This window comes from Trichosurus vulpecula, chromosome 9 (genome assembly GCF_011100635.1).
Source record: "Trichosurus vulpecula isolate mTriVul1 chromosome 9, mTriVul1.pri, whole genome shotgun sequence".
Lineage (NCBI taxonomy): Eukaryota > Metazoa > Chordata > Mammalia > Diprotodontia > Phalangeridae > Trichosurus > Trichosurus vulpecula.
The window spans coordinates 77,726,064-77,746,590 of record NC_050581.1 but is presented as its reverse complement, the minus strand read 5'-3'; the positions used below and the strand labels follow the sequence as shown (position 1 = coordinate 77,746,590).

The 20,527-nt window shown below is 41.7% G+C and overlaps 1 protein-coding gene across 1 annotated transcript in view; it reads right to left on the bottom strand.

Moving 5' to 3' along the window:
- The window catches only part of CCNF (cyclin F), a 33,792-nt gene extending 14,694 nt beyond the window's left edge, over positions 1–19,098 (bottom strand). The window contains exons 1-10 of the mRNA XM_036739580.1: positions 18,996–19,098; positions 14,916–15,070; positions 11,957–12,063; positions 10,402–10,469; positions 9,851–10,044; positions 7,591–7,644; positions 6,309–6,413; positions 5,697–5,774; positions 4,489–4,640; positions 1,682–1,846 (exon numbers count right to left, since the gene is read on the bottom strand). Coding sequence (XP_036595475.1) covers positions 1,682–1,846; positions 4,489–4,640; positions 5,697–5,774; positions 6,309–6,413; positions 7,591–7,644; positions 9,851–10,044; positions 10,402–10,469; positions 11,957–12,063; positions 14,916–15,070; positions 18,996–19,098 — 1,181 coding nt within the window. The remainder of the gene's footprint in view (positions 1–1,681; positions 1,847–4,488; positions 4,641–5,696; positions 5,775–6,308; positions 6,414–7,590; positions 7,645–9,850; positions 10,045–10,401; positions 10,470–11,956; positions 12,064–14,915; positions 15,071–18,995) is intronic.
- Positions 19,099–20,527: the final 1,429 nt, after the last annotated feature.

Sequence of the window (20,527 nt, the reverse complement as noted above, 5' to 3'; positions counted from 1 at the left end):
AATTAGCTTCTCCCAGATTAAGACCCCTCATTTGTAAAATGAGGATAGTACTTAGATTATGTTATCAAAATGATATGTGGGTTAGGAGCTATATAAATATTAGTTATTACAGCAACAGACTGGAAAGGAATCCATATTCCAGTGGAGAAAGTTTACTTCCACAAAAAACTAATGACAGCTCTAATTACATAGCAACGTAAGACATACAAAGCACTTTCCTCACGACAAGCCTGTGCTTTGGCTTCATTGGATACTATTGCTGCTTTATCCTTAGGTTTTCTGCCTTAAACACTCCTCTCACTAATCTAATGAAGCACCCTAAGTGCTTCTACTAACACCAGAAGTGGAACTTACATTTTAATGACCCAAAGCTATTACTAATCTGCAGAAACAGTTTATCATGGAGAATGAGACAACAAAGTTACCATAGGGGCTATATTCTCATAGAACACACCACCCTATAACCCAACTCTGCAAGTCCTTCTCCCACTATTCACAAACGCAGAAAAGAACTACATCACTTGGGAGAAGATGCCGCACTCAGTCAAAACTTATTTGAAGCACAAAGGCACCATCTTGTATCTCAAGATACCACTATCTGTGTGGTATAATCATCATTATCTACGTTAGAGCAACTTCATACTTCCTAACAGCTCAATGAATGCTAGCTCTGCCAGGAATTATTTTTTAAGAGGTTCAACTTAATTAGCTATGTTCCTAGATACCATAATCTTCACATGACTTTTGGTATCCATTACTGAGATATGAATTGGTTAGCATCCTTAGTCATATGATTAGGCCAAAGACCTATGAGCAAGTCTTTGGGCCATACTTGCTTGGAGAAAAACTGGAAAGTACTATCTCAGATGAAGATGTGCTTGGAAATCATGTCATATAAGAAATGGTCTAAGAAATATTTAGCTTAAAGCAGACTTAGAGACATGATAACTGTCACTTTACATAATGGGCCTTCAGATACTTGAAGGGAGACTAGGTATGTGTTTTTCTAGAAAGCCAAACTAAATGCTATTGGTGAAAATCACAGGAAGACAGATTTCATTTGAACCGTAAAGAAGAACTCCCCCAAATGAGAGATGTTCAACAATAGAACAAGTCGTCTCATGAAAAAATGAGTTCCCATCCCAAGGAATAGTAGGGCCTATTTGTTAGGGGTATTGTATAGATTGGTTTCCTACACTGCGATGTTTAGCTTGGCTAGATTTCTAAGGTTGCTTTCAAGATTCTAAGAAGAGTAAAAAATGTTTTAAAATCCTAAAAGAAAAAAATAGGGTTAAGTTTGAGAAGTCAGGTTTTGAAAGGTTTATTTTAGACCTTAGAAAATGAATGAAGGCATAGAAAGCTGGCAGCTATCCTGAGTCTAAAGTATCATACATACTCCATAAAACCCAGAGGAATAAAGAAGCTACAGCTGGGTTACATGTTGGAATAAAGTATGAACACAGTTTCAAAATTAAAAGTTAAAAATGCCTAGATCCTACATGTAATGTTTATAGAGCCTGGGTTTGAGTTTCTGGAGAATTCTCATATCACAGAGCACACCACAGGGTCCATACAGACTTAGAAAATAAGCAATCATTAAACAAAACATCCAAATTATTAGCATTCTCTCCTATGAACATTAGTCAGCACTGCAGGATCTGTGAATGGATAGGTAGCTCACCGAGTACAGATGACCATGCAAGCAATTCCCAGAAGCTGCAGCTTGGCTCGAGGCACCACTCTTAGCTTTAGGTAACGATCCACACATTCCACTGTCATATGAAGGCAAAGGCTTGTAAAATCCTTCATGGTGGCAACTTCCACTAGCCAGTCAATCAAAATGTACCTATGAAAACAGCACACACACCCACAGTCTGCATTAATAAAAGCATTAAAAAAGTAATATTTAATAAAGCTAGAGAATCCCCAATATAAACTTTTTCCCCCATAGGAGGGAACTTTATAAAACAAGCATAAGTGGGGGCAGCTAAGTGGTGCAGTGAGTAGAGCACTGGCCCTAGTCAGAAGGACCTGAGTTCAAATCCAGCCTCAGACCTTGACAAAGTTACTAGCTGTGTGACCTTGGGCAAGTCACTTAACCCCAATTGCCCTGCCTTCCTCCCTCCAAAAACAAATGAATGAATGAATGAATAAATAAATAAATAAAACAAGCATACTATTTGGGAGAGCAAGGAATAGTTTACCTGTCAGATTTATGGGAAAGGGAAGAATTCATGACCCAACAAGAGACAGAGCATTACAAAATGCAAAATGGATAATTTTGATTATGTTAAATTGAAAAGTTTTTGTATAAACAAAGCCAATGCAACCAAGATTAGGAGGGAAGCAGAAAACTGGGAGAAAGTCTTTACAACCAGTGTCTCTGATAAAGGCCTCATATCTAAAATATACAGGGAACTGAGCCAAATTTATAGGAATACAAGACATTCCCCAATTGAGAAATGGTCAAAGGATATGAACAGGCAGTTTTCAGAGGAAGAAATTAAAGATATCTATAGTCATATGAAAAAAAGCTCTAAATCACTATTGATTAGAGAAATGCAAATCAAAACCACTCTTAGGTATCACATCTCTCCTGTCAGATTGGCTTACATGACAAAATAGGAAAATGATAACTGCTGGAGAGGATGTGGGAAAATTGGAACATTGTTACATTGCTGGTGGAGTTGTGAACTGATCCAGCCATTCTGGAGAGCAATTTGGAACTATGCCCAAAGGACTATAAAAATGTGCATACCCTTTGACCCAGCAATACCACTTCTAGGGCTGTATCCCAAAGAGATCATAAAAGTGGGAAAGGGACCCATACTTGCAAAAATATTGTGGTGGCAAAGAACTGGAAATCAAGGGGATGCCCATCAATTGGGGAATGGCTAAACAAATTGTGGTATATGAATGTAATGGAATAGTATTGTGCTATAAGAAATGAGGAGCAGACGGACATCATAACCTGGAATGACTTATACGAACTGATGCTGAGTGAGGGGAGCAGAACCAGAAGATCATTATACACAATTACAGACACATGGTATCTGTAAGGACTAACTTTGATAGACTTGGCTCCTCTCATCAATGCAAGGTTCAAAGACAGCTCCAAAGGACTCATGATGGAAAAAGCTATGCGCATCCAGAGAAAGAATTACGGAGTCTGAATGCAGACTGAGGCAAACTTTTTGCTCTTTTTTTCCCCTTCTTTTTGGTTTCATTTCTCCTTTCTCATGATTCATTCCATTGGTTATAATTCTTCTTTACAACTGGACTATTATGTAAATAAGTTCGATGTGAAGGTATATGTAGAACCTACATTGCCATCTTGGAGGATTGGGGGGCAGAAGTGGGAGGGAGAGGAAATTTGGAACCCCAAAACTTGTGTAACTGTCGTAAACCAAAAATAAAATAAATTTATTAAAATAAAAAAATAAAAATAAAACAAGCATACTCTAAAACCAACCCTGACCATGGCTGAATCAATTTGTGCAAATGAACAAGCTATGGTCTAGGTGACTGCTTTCATAAAGCATGGAGATGCTAAGTGACTAATTTGGGTGAAATAATCGGTTGCAAAGAGATCACAAGCCTGAATTGGTCATGGGGTGAGCCTCCTGCCCCTTGAGGACTGTCAGACCTTTCTTTTTATCCTCCACCACACCCACAAGAAGACTGCTCAGTCAAGTATGTCTAAATTCCTATAAACTGGTTGTTAGCCTCAGGGCCATGGGTTAATAACTCTTTAACAAGGGCTAAAGGATCATTTTCTGCTTCTACATGACACTGACAAAAACCTTCACTAGCATTGGCTATTCAGTTTGAAACTCTACATTTGAAGATGGCTGTGTAAGAATTAGAAAGTTAAGGTGACAAAGAAGTTCTTTAGGGAATCATTAAGAGAATGTATTCTCTATGTACTCTCTATGTATTCATACAGAGTATTTATCTGGAAGTCACTTATTCAGGAAATTCAACTAGCTAGATCATAGCCCAGAACTAGAAAGGAAGTAATGAAGGTCTCTGGGCAGTCAGAATGACAGTCACAAAATGAATGAACTAAAACTCATGCACCTGAGAGAGCTCTGTGGTCTGTCACTAAGAAAGGATATATACTCTTAATCAGTGCAACCAAGCTTAGTTTGGTCTCCTAGTCTATGGCTACAGTTGGGCAAGAGTGGAGGAGCTTCGAGAAACTGGCACATAGATGGGGCAAGAAGGGATAGTAATAGATGGCCAAACACAGCCTAATCTTGAGGGAAACATCAGAAAAGTCACTAAAAAAGTAGGACAGTTGGAGGCATGTAAAAGATAGCTTTATAAGGCATTTCAGTTAAGTTGAAAAATTGATTTATGTGTTATCATTCATCCTTGATAATACTGGATAAACAAACAATGCACAGTAAAGAATCCAAAGAAAGTAGCTCTCCGTTTCCTACAACCTTGCAGAATGTGCTCTGGCTATTTTACCTGAGTGCTTACCTCATTGTGTCGTTCATTCCCTTCTGCACGGTGAAGATGCTCTCTTTGCTGACTGGGTGAGAAGCCTGAAAGAGTTGCAGCACCACTTCATTTGAAGACTTTGCTTCTAATCCAAGCTGGCTTCCATTTCCACAAGCTTTGGCTAAAGATATCTTGAGAAGAAAACAACACAGAATCAAAAATAAGCCTGAACTTGTAGACAATTCACCGTAACAAAAAGGGATGGGTTTGGAGTCAGGGGCCCGGGCTCACTGTCTGGCTCAGACACTTAGTCTTGCACTAGGCCAAGTCACCGCTCCTCTGGTACTTAGCTTTCCCATCTGTCAAACTCTGGGGTTAGACCAGATGACTTCTGAGGTCCATCTTAGGCTTTCTCGCAGTGTGGTAGAGTGGAGAGAGCCCTTGGTTTGTAGTCAGAAGACCTGGGGGTAGAGCGCTGGGCCCGGAGTCACCAAGACCTGAGTCCACATCCAGCCTCAGGACACTTAATGGCTGAGAAGATTATTCCGAGTGGTGTGGAGATTATTATTAGAAGGGGGCATTAGGAAAGACTTAAAGAGGACAGGACTCAATTGAGCCTTGAGAAGTTTAGGATTTGGACTGGCGAAGGGGAAAGGAATGTCTTCCTCTTGCCTCTCCATCTTTGGGTAATGTAAAGAAAGAAATCTACATCAGGAGTCATGTACAAGAGAGCTCAGACTTACTCTACTTGGCCCCAGAGGCTATAACTAGGAGCATTAGGTAGAAGTGGCAAAGAGAAAAATGTAGGGTTGACCAGAAAAAAAATTCCAAAGAATTAAAACTACTTAGAATGGAATGGGGCTGCCTTGGGAAATGGTGAAATCCCCCTCCTTCAAGGTTTTAAAGCTCTGACTGGATACTACTTGTTGGGGATATTATAGAGGGAATCCCTGCCAAGTTATCAGCTGCACGAGATGGCCATTCAAGTTCTCCCAGCTATGTGATGCTGTGCTTCTGTGAGTTAAGACAGTCTGGTTTTAAACCCAAGAACAGCCACTGATTTTTCACTTTTCACCTTTCTAAGCCTCTTTCTTTATCTGTAAAATGTGGAAAATATCTACTCTAGATAACGCACAGGGTTTTATGAGATGAGAGATAAAATATAATGATTAAAATAAAACACACTTAAGAAATATAAATTGGCAACCAAAGTAAACAAATAGTAATGTTTTGGCTTCAGATTTTACCTGTGCTTCCCAACAGCCCTTGGTTGCATAGTCCCTGAGTTTCCGGAGGCTCTGGAGGTATCTTCCAGGGTCTGACATCTATCAATGGAAGAACATCACAATGAATTTACATTCCTTTTTTTCTTTTGTGGAACTCAGGTGTGACTACACCATTTCTATTCTATAATCCCTTAAGAGTGCCATGACTTGGCCTATCGTCACCCTTATCACTACCTAAAAACCCTCAAATTCTGCCAAGTACTGCCGGCAGTAAACCATTCAGAGTCCTCTTTCTATGTCAGAAATAGGAAGCTTTGGAAAGGTCTCGGCTAGGAGAAAGGGGAGGTTTGTTTGCCCTATTCATATGACTTGCCATATCAAAGAGTCCATTTTGAGTAAGAACATACTATAGTTTCATTTTTAATCAATCAATAAGCATTTATTAAGCACCTACTATATGTCAGGCAGAACACTAGGTGCTGCTGACCAAAGACAAAATAAACAATCCCTGTCCTCAAGGAGCTTACATAGTATTGGAAGAAACATACACAAAGGTAAAAAGTATACATGAAGGAGGGTAGGGAACACTAACAGTAGCAGGGGCAGAAGGAACAAAGATTTGAGGTTACTTACAGCAGTCCTCTGACTACTTTCCCAAAGGAGGTAAGAACTATTTAAACATCCCTGATTAGATGATGCCTCAAACATTTCAAGTGCTTCTTTTCTTTTCTCTTCATCCTAGGAACAAGTCAAAGCATAAATTCTCTTTCCCTGAAAATCAGCCATGTATTAACTTTTATTTCCACTTATATTTACATTGATATGCACATTACATGTACACTACCCTAACAAGTAATCAGATATCCATCCTTAAGGGTCAGCATTCCAGGTCTTAGACAGCAATGCCTTACTTTCTAGAAATGTTAATGTTTTAAAACCCAAGCCTGCTGACAAATGAGATAATGTATGTATAGTACTTTATAGAAATGTCACTTATTTTTTTTTCCTCAGAAGTTTTGCTTTCAAAAATTAAGTGCAAATAAAAGACATAACTCCCAGTGTGATCAAATATGAGCACAAATTAGCATTTGAAAAGGCTTTCAGGTGATACAAAAATCACTTTCTGTGTGGACAAAAGACAGGCATGTTTTGAAAAGGAAGGTCCAAGGTCACAGGTAGAGTGATAACACAACTTATTAGTAGGTTAAAATTAGAGTAGAACTTGACCAGCCATATGATTAAGAACCTGGAATGGGTCACTAAGGGAGCCTATGGAATCTCCATCCCCGCTATCTTTAAAAAGCCACCTAATATGGAATGAGCTTATGGCTTACGTGGAAAGACTTCCATCCCTTTGCCAGCTCTGAGTTGGGAGCCCTTCCCTCAAGTACAGCTGAATTATCAATACCCCAGAGAATTATACTATGTGGCGACTGCTGACTGGGGTGTGATTGGTGATGCCTGCAGACTTTTTTAGGGAAGGAACATAAGGCCGTTTACCCCTCCATTAAAGCACCTCCAAACTGCTCTGTTCTTTGTGGTCTTGGGCCAAGTTTATGACTTTTGTCTTCTCCCTTCTTATCAGAGGACACAGCCTCTTGTTGCTCTCAGAGTGCTTGTCTCTTGTATCTGCACTCATCCCTTGCCTTCTTCTAGCCTGCCATGGGCTGAAGACCAGTTAGCCAAGCTCGAAGAACTGAGGCTGAGTGGTTTTGACATCTTTTATTCTCCTGCTTCCAGGTGACATGCTCTTCCAGAGAGGTGAGATCACCAAAAATGCGACCTTCATCTAATAAGAATTGCTGCTGGACTGTCACCTACATCATATCCTAGACTATGTATATGTCAGCAGAAGGAAATTATACTCTGAACATACTTTTAGAATTTCAAATCTATATGTAACTGGTTAACTTACCTCAAAAAGGCTTAAAACTTTACCCAAACAATATAGTATAGATCCTTTATGAACCTTAAAAGAAGAGGAAAGGCGGTTACTTCAAAAGATCACTGCTCAAGCCTTGAAAAATCTCCCTCAAAACCCCCACCTGAAGAAAGTAACTGAGCAAGGCAGGGGTAGGAGGCAAATAATTCTTGGCAGACCTCTCCTAAGTGTTAATACCACAGCTCCGTGGGGCTATTGTAAACTGTGGGCCACTCTCTTCTGTATTTAAAGGAAGAAAAAGAACTCCAGTTTATCCCACTGCCTGTTCTCTAGCTAATGCTCTCTATCTCTATTTTACAGTTGAGTTTCTCAAATGAATATTTCTACAATTGCTATGTACATTACCTTCCCACCTGGTCTCTGTTCAACTCCTTGCTATCAGGCTTCTATATCCATTCCACAGCATTTTTTCCCTCCATGGTCACCACTGGACCCTAATCACCAAATTCAACCACCTGTTTTCAAACCTTATCTTCTTTAATCTCTATGCAGTAGCTGGTAAGAGTACACTAGTGGCATCAAACTCACATAGAAATGGGGGCCACTAATTTGCACATAAAGTGCCCAGCAGGGTACATATTGACTTAATTTTAAAATGAAGTGTTACCTATACTTTACTGTATCTTTTTTATTTTGTTAAAAATGTCTCAAGGCCATTTTTATCTGGTTCTGGTGATTTGGGAGGGTTGTGGGCCACATACTTGAGGCCTCCAAAGTAGATAACTCCCATCTCCCGTCTCAGCTTCCAAAACCATCCTCAAGCAGGTCCTCTTTTTACTCATCTGCTCACATCTCTCCTGCCTCCATTCTGTGCTCTCTCCCTCCCATCCCCAGGGCTGGTGTTTCCCATGGCTCGAGCCTCACTGTCTGTCTTCTTCCTTCTCTGTGCTCTCTTCTCATGTTGTTCTCAGTTTCATTAGCTTCCACTGTCCTCTCTTGGCAGGAAGATCCATTTCCAAATCTTTCACAAACCCAGATGCACTGATCCAACTGCCAGCTCTATAGTTACATTTAAAATACTGCTGGAACTTCTAACTCAACATGTCCTAAAGGGAACTTACTACTCCCTCTCCAACAAACTCAGCCGCTCTCTCCCTCCTGACTTCTATTACTGTTAATGGCACCACCACTCTCTCCATTTAAAAAGTCACCTTTGACTTCTCATTCTCCCTGGCCTCCCAAACCCAATGAGTCTCTAAGTTGTAACCATTCTTCCTTTACAAGGCTTCTTTCCTTTCGATTCAATAAACAGTAAGCGCTTACTATGGTACAAAGAACCGTCCTGAAGACTCCTTGCTACTGCCAGCATCCTGATCCAGGTTCTTATCATTTCATTCATATCTGAACACAATTATAATTATAACATTACACCACCTTTCCCTCCAATGTATGTTGCACAGAGATGTCCAATTAATCTTTTAAACACCACTCTGACGTCATCATTTCTTTGCCCTTGAACTTTCAATAGCTCCCCATTAGCTACATGATCACGCACCAACTTCTTATTGGGCATTCAAGAAACAACCCAATTTAACCTCAACCTGCTTTTTTAATTCAATTCAACAAACATCCACTACATGTGTGCAAGAAACCTTAACTTTTGCTCCTCTCTTACAAGAGCCCTTTCCCTCAACTAAGCGAGTCTTCTCAGTGTCCCAAGAACTCACATTCTGCTTTCTGATTTCTTTTCTTTTGCTCATGCCATCCCTGTTTTGTTGATATATACAAATCCTGCCACCTCTTCAAGACCCAGCTCAAATCTCTCCTCTACAACTTCCTTCTCTGACAAGCCAAGTGTAAAATAATCTTTTTCCTCTAAAGATCTTTAGCAGTTATTGTCTATGTTTCACTGACTGGCTAATCGTAAGCCATCTTATACAGTTATTTTGAATGACTTAAATATTTCCTTTTTATACATTTGTGTTTTGTCTTCCCAGCTTATAAATTCTGCATGTCAGGGAGTAGACCCTTTACTCTTCTGTAACCCTCACAGTGCTGGATACACATCAGGGATGCAAACATTTATTGATTAGACTTTTCAAGCTTTTATTCACTCTCCTTAGGGTCCTGACTTTGCCAGCTAAAACTGAGATATTTATTTGCTCTGAAGCACTAAAAATAAATGTTTATCGAATTTTCACTACATGCACATTATTTTAGACATTTTAAAAGCTTAAGGTAAACTTCAAATGGAAGGAATTTCATTATAAAAGTGTGGATCCTTATAACTTACTTTTTGAAACTGACATTCTGCTTTGAGGCTTTCAAAGACTACAGCTTTACAGCAGCTTCCAGACACAGACCATGGAGGGCGAATAAATAGCCAGATAAATGGAGCAGCATTAACATTCAGGCGTTCCGTTAAGCTGAAGAAACGCGAAGCCTTTAATCCATTCACTTCTGCACGACCCTCATCAGAAATAGACACTAGAATGATGGACAGAAAAAAAAAATTAATCTAGTAAATGCTTAATAAGGCTTGTGGCTCTGACCTGGCTTGATATAAAAATATGGAAAGATCCCATTTATCAGATGGTCAAAATTTTTAACAGTATTTCAGTAAAAAATTCTGGAATCATCTATATTCCTGGACATAGTTATAACAAAATTAATTTTAAAAAAGTTGGTCTACAAAGACTGGAAACATTTCAAGAAGTTCAAAATGGGTCATATCTATATACAATATTTCACAATCAAAGATTAAAGGTGGCTAAATGCCTTTGATCTACGCCAGTTTCCCATAAACTTTTTAGAGATCCCGGACCTGCTCAGTTGAACACTTACAGCCTTCGTTGTAGAGGTAGGCGATCCCTAGCTTCACAGCAGCTTCAAAATTACCACTTTCAGCAGCCCTGAAAAAGAGAACACCAAGGGCTGATTAGAGATCTTATTCTTTCAAAGGTTAGTGTTACAGAGGCATTTGAAACCAGCTAGAATTCATCTTTTGGCTTAATAAAATTACTCCAATTCACTTGGAAATAAACCATCGGTTCAGTTCAAGTTGAAGTGGATCTGACACAACATGTGTGCCCGCAAGATAAGAATGAACATTTTTTTATTCATTTACCCAGTAAGTGCCTATCAGGATGATCAAGGCTAGAGCTAAGTAGTACAGACAGGGATACAAGAGTAAAAGGTATAGCCCCTTCCTGCTATGAGCTTAAAGTTTATTGGGGCAAACTACAGAGATAGGGCACAACTAAGGGAGAATTATAAAGATATAAACACATAGATGGTAACATACTATGGTCTATAAATGCTGCGGAAACACAGCAAAGGACTAATAAAGCAGGAGACTGATTTCCAGAGAAGGCTTAATTTCCAAAGGTTTAAGTAAGTGTATCAGTTTAGGTTCATGGAGACTAATTTGCATAAGGGAAGTTTTATTACTTTTAAGTGCCTCTAACAGACTAAATATTTTCATTAAAGAATCTTTGGGTACTTGTTTAATTAGGTAACAATGAACATTTCTATTGCATTTTAAGGTTTACAAACTATTTTCTTCATAATTCCCCTCACGGAAGGTCTTTAAGGAAAGCCTAAGTGACTATATAACCAGGTATGTTGTAGACCAATTCTTGTTCAGATGTACCAGTCTAGATGGCTTCTAAGGTCCATTCTAACTCTTGAGATTATCTGTAAAGCCTTCTATAATCTGGATTGTGCCTACCTTTCCAGACTTAAAGTCTCTTGAAGGTAGTGGCACTTAATGTGAGCCTTGAAAGATGGTAGGATTCAATGAGATGGATGTGAGAAAGAGCATTACATGCATGGGGAATAGCTTGGGTAAAAGCATGGAGGTAGGATATGGAATATTATGTGTGGGAGACAAGTTAGTTTGACTGAAGTAAAAAGTGCATGAGTTAGAGTAATATATAAACAGCCTGGAATGATAGGCTGGAGGCCAGCAGGAGAAATGATGAGGGCCTAGTGGAGGTGAAATTGCCAAGACCTGGCAATTGATTGAATATGGAGGACAAGAGAGTAAAAGAGTCAACAAGACTCTTGCAAAATGAAGGTAAATAGAAAAATGATGGCATTCTTAAAGGTATGTTTAGAGGGTAGGATAATGAATTTCTGTTCTAGACAGAGTTTGAGATGCCAGTGTAACATCTAGGATTCTACTTGGAGATATCAAGAAAGCAGTTGGGAATGTGCATCTCTCCAGCTATAAAATAAGGGATTTAGACTAGGATCTCCTTAGGGCCCTTTATATTCTAAAATTCCTCTTATTCTAGGGGTTAGACATTCCTACAATTGATTGAAACAACTAGCAATTGCTGAATTTGGCTATTCAATCTGAAGAATCAGTGGTTTAAAATGACACAACAAAGGTTACCTTTCAAAAAGCTTTAGGTTATCTGGAGAAGGCCACATCTCCCGAAAGCTCGCAGATGCCCACACACTGGCATGATTATCTACAAGATACTTGAGATGCGGATGTACCTACAAAAAACCAAAAAGGTTTATAAACCAAAAGGATCTCACTAAAATGTCTTCCTTAGAGCTCTTTTAAACAAAGTATAAATTTACTCTCAATTAATTCAAGAGCACGTGCAAAATAATGTTGGGTGGGGGTATACAAATAGAATGAAGACCTGGTCCCTTTTAATTCAATTAATATTTATTGTCTATCAAGTGTAAGACATTGAAGATACAAATATTGAAAAAAAAGGAATTTAATTAAATATGAAGAAAACGCGTGCGCGTACGCACACGCACATGCACACACACACAGAAAATAACCATAGTGTATAGAGAACATGCCAGGAACACAAGTACAAAATAATACATAACATCAGAGGAAAGAAAGACCATTTGTGACTAGGAAGCAGGTGGTTACCAGGAAAAGCTTCATGGAGGAGGTAGCATTTACATTGGGTCTTCAAGGATGGGTAAATTTTCCAAAGGTGTAGATGTAAGCAGGGAAGAAGGAGTGGACATTCAAGGCACAGGGAATGACGTGGACAAAGCTGGTGGGGGAAGGAAGGAAAAGACTAAAGAGTACACACTTTCACTTAGAAACTACTGGGGTTGCTCACCTTCTCTGGGCTTCAGTTCCCTCATCTGTAAAATGAGGGGACTGGACTAGATGGCTTCTAAGGTTCCAGTTCTAAATCCCATGATCCTAAATAGTTAATCACAGCTGAAATTTTAACCTAAGAGCTTCTATAGTGAGAAAAAAATACTCAGTATAGTATTGTTTAAATGTTGTAGTTGGACTAGAAAAGGAAAAAAAAGATGATGAACAAGCAAAAAACAAATATAAGGATGTGACTAAAAGGATGTTTGAACAAAAAAAAAAAAGATTGGGAAGAGGGTGAATTAGAAACAATTACAGATTTTATAGCATGTAACACTGGAATTACGTTTAGTGTCAAGTTCTATTAAATGTGGAGATTAGATCAGATGACAACTGTCAAGGTTCCTTCCAGCTCTGAATGTTAAGAATAACATCTATGGCTTGAGATATATTTTTGAGTTGAGTTGTAGAAGTAGAAAAGCAAAAAAGTTTCTATTACTTTGGACAAACAACTTAATAGAATGGCAAAACGATAGTCAAATCTAGCAATTATAAAGTTAAATATAAGTGCCAGCTCTTATAGATCCCACAAAACAGGGAAGGCGTGGACACCAGCTCAGCGATGGATTATAAATGGACAATCTAAGGACAAGCCCAGCTAAGTTCAGAGGCTTTACATCATCAGAAAATCAGGCACTAAGTCATGAATTTTTTTCAATCACTGTTAACTCTTAAGGACCATCTATTAGAACTTGGAGGGGCTGTGATTTGCCTTGATGGCTAGTGTGCAAATCAGCTTCACACTTTTTACATGAAGTTTTTCAAATCCCACAAGGTCCAAAAATATTTATTATGGGATGAGAGGAGGTGATTATGAGCTAAAAAAGACTCTGCCCTGGGAGTTAGGAGACCTGGGTTCCATCTGGTCCCAGCTCAGTCACTAATTTGTTGCATTTACCATGGATAACTCATTTGTTTCTGGTTCTCAGTCTTCTCATCTGTTAAATGAAGGGGTTAGTTAGAGAAGAATATTGCCAAAGTTGCTCCTAGCTCTGAATGTCAAGGGTGGCATTTGTGCATGAGAATGTATTTTTAGAGTTTTAACAGTACTTCCATTTATTAAGGGAAGCAGAGCATAAAGAGATGAGGGCTTGAATAACACTGAATTCAACTAGACACAAATAGAAACTTCTTGACCACCAGGACAACCACATTTTACAACAAACTATCTTAGGAGGCTGGGTGAGCCAGATTTGGTTCATCAGTCCCTATATTTTAGATTGCTTCAAAAACATAGTTACATAGTGAAACTTATTTTAGAGGTTTAACCCATACCAGCTCAGGAATCTGACAATTAACACTAATTGGCATTACCATTAACAATAATAGAAGTCAGGATAGAGAGGGCAGCTGAGTTTGTTGAAGAGGGAGTAAGTTCCTTTTGAGACATGTTGAGTTAGAAGTTCCAGCAGTATGTTAAATATAGAGCCGGCAGTTGGATCAGTGCATCTGGGTTTGTGAAAGATTGGAACGGGACATTCCTGCCAAGAAGTGACAGTGGAAGCTAATGAAACTGAGGACAACATGAGAAGAGAGCACAGAGAAGGAAGAAGACAGACAGTGAGGCTCGAGCCATGGGAAACACCAGCCCTGGGAATGGGAGGGAGAGAGAGCCCAGAATGGAGGCAGGAGAGACGTCAGCAGATGAGTAGAGAGAACCTGCCTGAGGATGGTTTTGGAAGCTGAGGCAGAAGACGGCATCAGGGAGAGATGAGAATCATCTTAGAGGCGCCAAGTATGTAGCCCACAACCCTCCCAAGTCACCAGAAAAAGATAAAATGTTAAATATTGTCTTTACATGTAACTGGAATAAAGTACTAGTAAAAAAAATTTTTTTTTTGTATTCAAGCAGCGCACTTTACAGTTACCCTTATAAATTTAATTCATCTCATGAGATTTGGCCCATAGTCCTAGTTGGCCAGTATCCTTTTGGAACCTGACTTTTGTCTTAGAGGTTAGGAATCCTTCCCAGTTTTGTGTCATTGCCAAATGTGTGATTCAACATAGAAGACTCTTTAAGCTTTGTTACATTGTCTCCTTCCTTGCAATAATAAAGTAGGACAATGCAAATGCAAAGTTCATTCAGCAGTATCCATTTTACTAAGGGGTACAAGTTTCTTGACTTTTTGTACTCGGTAATCGTCCATGTCTTTTTTTTTTAATGGATAGTGAGCAGTAAGATGCTTTGATGCATTAATTAATGAATGTAACTTACAGCTCTGATGGCAAGGATATCCTCCGCAGGAAGCCATTTCAGTATATGAAAGAGGACATCTTCGGGGAGACTCAGGAGAGTTAAGACTCGGGGCCTCTTTTTTATTCTTCGCTTTGAAGGAAGACAAAAACACTTGGAGCACCTACAGTGAATCACTGGAAAAAAAAATAATGCCAAAATTCAGCGAATGATGAAATGAAAAACAAGTCACAAGGAAATATATTTTAAGGAAAGATCGAAATTGAATTCTCAGCATGTCACAATAAAGGACAAGTGTTTAAGCAAAGAACAGTAATACCTCATTAATGAGGAACTTTGCCTCTCTAAAATATAGCTGAGAACAAGTTCATGAAAAGGCCTCTGAACCATCAAAATAGAAGCCAAAAATCCTGGGTGCCCACTGAGCCTGTTTACTCTTTAGACACAATTATTGTTGTTCAGTTGTGTCTAACATTTTTTTGGGGGGAGGGTAGGTGCAGGGCAATTGGGGTTAAGTGACTTGCCCAAGGTCACACAGCTAGTGAATGTGTGAAGTGTCTGAGGCCGAATTTGAACTCAGGTCCTCCTGACTCCAGGGCTGGTGCTCTACTCACTGCGCCACCTAGCTGCCCCTGTGTCCAACTTTTTGTGACCCCATTTGGGGTTTTCTTGGCAAAGATACTGGAGTCGTTTGCCATTTCCTTCTTCAGTTCATTTTACAGATGAGGAAATCGAAGCATACAGATGAAGGGACTTGCCCAGGGTCAAACAGCTACTAAGTGTCTGAGGCTGGATTTGAACTCAAGTCTTCCTGATTCGAGGCCCAGTGCTCTATCCTAGCTGCCAGACACAATTTTAACAAGTTTAATTAACAAGACCAGAGATTAGAAGGGTATGTGGGTTGCTACAGGTTAGCACAATGATAGTAAGAACAAAGAAAAAAGCTGATAAACTAAAAAGACATAGAATCTTGTTGCCACATAGGGGAAAAAATCCCTGTTAATCTCACTGCAGGTGATGTACTTACTGATGACCTGGAGTCAAGAGATTCCCTTGTCTGACCATAATCTATTAGATTTCCACCACTCTTTTTGCCTTCCCACAGCAAACCTTACTCTTTAGCAACACTGTGATTTCCAATCCTTTGACTGTTCATCATTCTCCCAGGCTACCCACCTGCTCTAGTTACTATCTCCTTTTCCCCTCATCTGGACTCTGGTAACCCGGTTCAACTCCTAACTGTCCTTGTCTTCAGTGCCTGGCTCCTTTATCATATTGCCAATTGTGCCCTCCCACTATCTACTATTGCCTTTGCTCCTGTACACATGCTGCTGAATAAAGGTGGAGAAAATCATGCAACCGTTCTGACTAGGTCTGCTACAGATTTATATTATACCACTTCTACTGGACACTTGCTGCTGCTAAGTAATCCTTCTCTATCTCCCTTATTAACTCATGATCTCACTCTTCTAAACCTTTTTTTCATCCCTCCTCAAACACCCCATGGCTCCCCTTTCTCCCACTCTTGCCTCCTATTTTACTGAAAATATTGATGCCATTTGCTGAGAGCTCCCTCTTCTATTACTCAGATGTCTTCTGCAACAATCTCCTCTTCACCTCTGTCTCATACAAAAAGATATTCCTTCTCTTTGACAAGGTTAACCCCTCTACCTGTACACAGGATCTCATTTTATCCTTTCTTTTCCAGCAGACCACCCCACTCTCACTTAGGTTCAGTCTCTCCCTATCTGCTGGTTCCTTCCCTGCTACCTAATGTCTCCTCCATCCTCAAAGAACCCACACTTGATTCTTCCATTCCCACTACTGTCCTCTAGCTCTTCTGCACTTTGTGGCTAAAGCCCTTGAAAAGGCTATTGCTACCCTCACTTCCTCCTTAACCTCCTACAATCTGGCTTCCAAACTCCTCATTCCACCAAAAGTGCTCTCTCCAGGTATCAAAGATCTCCTAACTGCCAAAGCCAATGGCCACTCCTCAACCCTCAGTCTTCTTTACCTGTCTGCAGTCACTGACACAGTTGATCACCTTCTCTCTAGCTTTTCCTGACACCATACTCGCTCTCTTGGCTCTCCTTTTACCTATTTGACTACTCTTCTTCAGTCTCCTTTGCTGGATCCTCCTCTAAGTCACATCTACAAACTGTGGGTGTCCCATGGGACTCTGTCCTGGGCCTTCTTCTTGCTGTATGCCAGTTCATTTGGCGGTCTCATCAGAATTTAGTTATCATCTCTATGCCGATGATTTTCAAATCTACCTACCCAGCCTTACCTCTCTTTGCTGACCTCTCATCTTGAATCTCCAACTGCCTTTCAGATGTCTCAAACTGGACATTCAGTAGATATCTTAAACTCAACATGTCTGAAACTGAACTCATTATGTTGCCCCACTAAATCCTCCCTGCTTTCAAACTTCCCCATTACTGTTGAGATACCACCATTCTCCCAGGCTCAAAACCTAGATGCCATCCTCGGCTCCTCACTCTCTCACCCTGTCCCCCCACCCCCCATATCCAATCTGTTGCCAAGACACGCCAATTTTACTTCTGTAACTTCTCTAGAATATGCCCCCTAGTCTCATCTGATACTGCTACCACCTTGATGCAGGCCCTAGTTATCTTGTGCCTGGACTACTGAAATAAGCTGCTGGGTCGCAGGGGTGGGGGTGGGGAGGGCGGTCTGCCTGTTCCAAGTCTCTCCCCACTCCAGTCCAGCTTTCACTCAGCTGCCAGAGTGATTTTTCTAAATCACTAGTCTGATCATGACTCTCTCATTATCAAAAGACTCCAGCAGTTCGCTATCATACTTCCAAGATGAAATATAAAATCCTGTTTGGTGTTCAAAGACCTTTGTAATGTAGCTTTTGGCTGCCACCCCCTTTCCAGTATTTTTGCCTCCCCACACTGATGCAGTGATACTGGCCTCCTTGGTATTCCACAAACAAGACCTCTTCAAGCATTTTCTCCAGCTGTCTCCCACACCTGGAATGCTCTCCTCCTTCTTCATCTGACTCTTGGCTTCCTTCAAGTCCCAGCAAAACCCCCACCTTCTTCCCAAATACCTCTTAATTCTAGCATCTTCCCTCTGTTAATTACTTCCCACTTATCCTCTGTTCGGCTTGTTTGCACACACAGTATTTGTTGCTTGTCTCAATCTTTAGACTGTGAGCTCCTTAAGAGCAGACTGTCTTTTGCCTTTCTTTGTATCTCTAGTGCTTACTTAGCACGCAGTAAATGCTTAATAAGTGCTTACTGAATAACCCAAGAAAAGTATGTTAGCTAGAGGCAGTGTGGAGTAGTGGATAGAGAGCTGGCCTGAAGGCCGGAAGACTTGGCTTTAAGTTCTGTATCTTAGATGTGTGAGCCTGGGCAAGTATTCCTCTCCAGTGTTCTAAGAAACTCTCCTAAGTCTAAATTGCAGAGGTAGTAAGTACCAACATGCATGGGTAGGAGTTTCCTATATCAGTGAGATTTGCATTAAAAAAAAAAAAAGTTTTGGTGTTAAAAGCCACTGGCCCTCTGGGCACTCTTAAGTATCACTCTTTCCTCAAGCCTCTTCCCCTTCTCCCCAGCTATTCTGCCTACTTTTCTTTTCCCTTTCTTCCTCTCTTTTTTCTCTCCTGCCTCAGAAATAAGCTTGCTCTTAATCCCATCAGCAAGCTGTTAGCCTTACCATAGTAAAACCGTTCCACCCTGAGCAAATTACTCACCTCGGTTTTCCCAACTGTAATGAGGGAGTTGGACAAAATAAGCCCCTGAGATCTTTTTCAGTTCTAAATTGATGATGCTACGAATTATTCACTTTTTACAAAAACCCCCTCAATGGTCAGATAATTCAAACCTGTTCTTCCGATATAACCTTGAAGCAAAGGCAACAGCGTTTCCTGGGTACAGACTACTTTGTAGGTTGGTCTGTTACTCAACGAAAATCTACCAGTTAAGAAACCGTGGGGGTACATTCTTTGCTTTTCATTTTTAATTAGGGCTTTGAAGACTAGGATGCTACGTACTCATCACCCGTTTTGTTCATTTAAAAGGCCTCTCCGAAACGGCGTCGAAAGAGCCGCCCACAATAATAGGTAGGCACCTGGGCAGAGGTGGCAGCCCTTTAAAGAAGCGAGATGCTCGATGCCCCCGATCCAAGGCTGAGATCGAGAATGCAGTACGGGACGTGCATGAATCGAGTTCATGTCCCGATCTTACCCCATTTACCCAGGTGATGCAGGAGGGTCATTTCACAACCCCGTGCCTCCGTTTCCCCCCGTGTAAAATGAGGAGGGAGGGCCGGACTGGACCCTTTATGGGGGTACGGGGTGTGCGGGGGTCGGGTCCTGCAATCAAGGGGATTCCTTGTGCCCGTTACTTGGGAGCTTCGTAAAGGAGGACGCACAGCGTCCACACGGAGCCAGGGGTCGTAAGCGAAGCCGGTTCGGAGAAGCCCAGAGTGGACGGCCGCGGACCCCGATCCCAGGGAGGGTTTCCCCGGTCCGCAATATCGTAGTCCAGCCCTGAGTTTCAAAGGTTCGCTCGGTCACTCACCCCCGCCGCGGACCCTCATCGTTAATGCTGCTGGTGCTGCTAATGCCGCCGCCGCCGCCTCCTCCGAGCGTCCTCAGCTAGTCCAGTCCTGGGCAGCCGCGCGTGCCGCCCTCTCAAACCCCCAGGCCCCGCCCCCCGCCTCGCGCCCTTTTTTTCAAACACAGCAGGCGTCCTCATTGGCTGGCTCGGGGTGCAGGCGGTAGGCGCTGGCACTGGGCAAGAGCGGCTCGCGAGGTCCTCCCCGCGGCGCCGGGCCCTCTGATTGGGCGCGTGAAGACGCGAATTCGAATAGGAGCGGTTGACTGGCCAGGAGCGCTGGCCTTTCTGCACAGCTGCAGCCCAGGGCTCAGGGATGGGGCGGGGCGGAGCGTTGGCGCGGGGGCGGGGCGGGGCGGGACGGGAGGGAAGTGGGAGGGGGTGAAGTTGACCTGGAGCCCGACGCTTTTACCTAGCCTAGACCGAGTCTCTCCACTGCTCGCTGAAGTCACGCAGCCTCTCCGGCTAAGCGCTCTGGATTTAGAGTCGCCTTCGACGTAACGCGATGACCTTGGCCTCGATCCCCCACCTCAGGTGGCCACAGCGCCCTCCTCGTGAAGGGAGAGCCTTGGGCCTCTTGCGGTTCCTAACAGAATCCTCTGCTTGACCCTTGACCCCAGTGCCCCCATACGGCCAAACCATTCCCTCCAGTCTTCCAGTCCTTCCCTCAACACTGGCCCCGTCCTCTAATTCCAGACCTAAGCAGAGCTCCCCCAGATCCCTGAAAGTACACCCATCTTTTTTCCCTCTACAAAAAGGGCGGTCTGCTTTAGCTGCCCCCGCTGCTTCGTCCCTCATGGCCCCTTGCAATCTGGCTTCCGTCTCTAGCTAGCCAAACTGCCCCAGAGCGCCGCCCATGACCTCCTTTAGCGAACCCCAAGCTTTCCTCTCAGTCCTAGTGACTTCCCGGACTTCTGTGTTCAATATTGTTGGGCTCCCCACTCCTCCCTGGGCCTCAGGGTCCTGGTCTCTTCCTCCTTAACTTGAATTGAGGCTGTCTCAGATCTCCTTAATATGCCTCCCTTTCTCAAGAGCACAACCTTG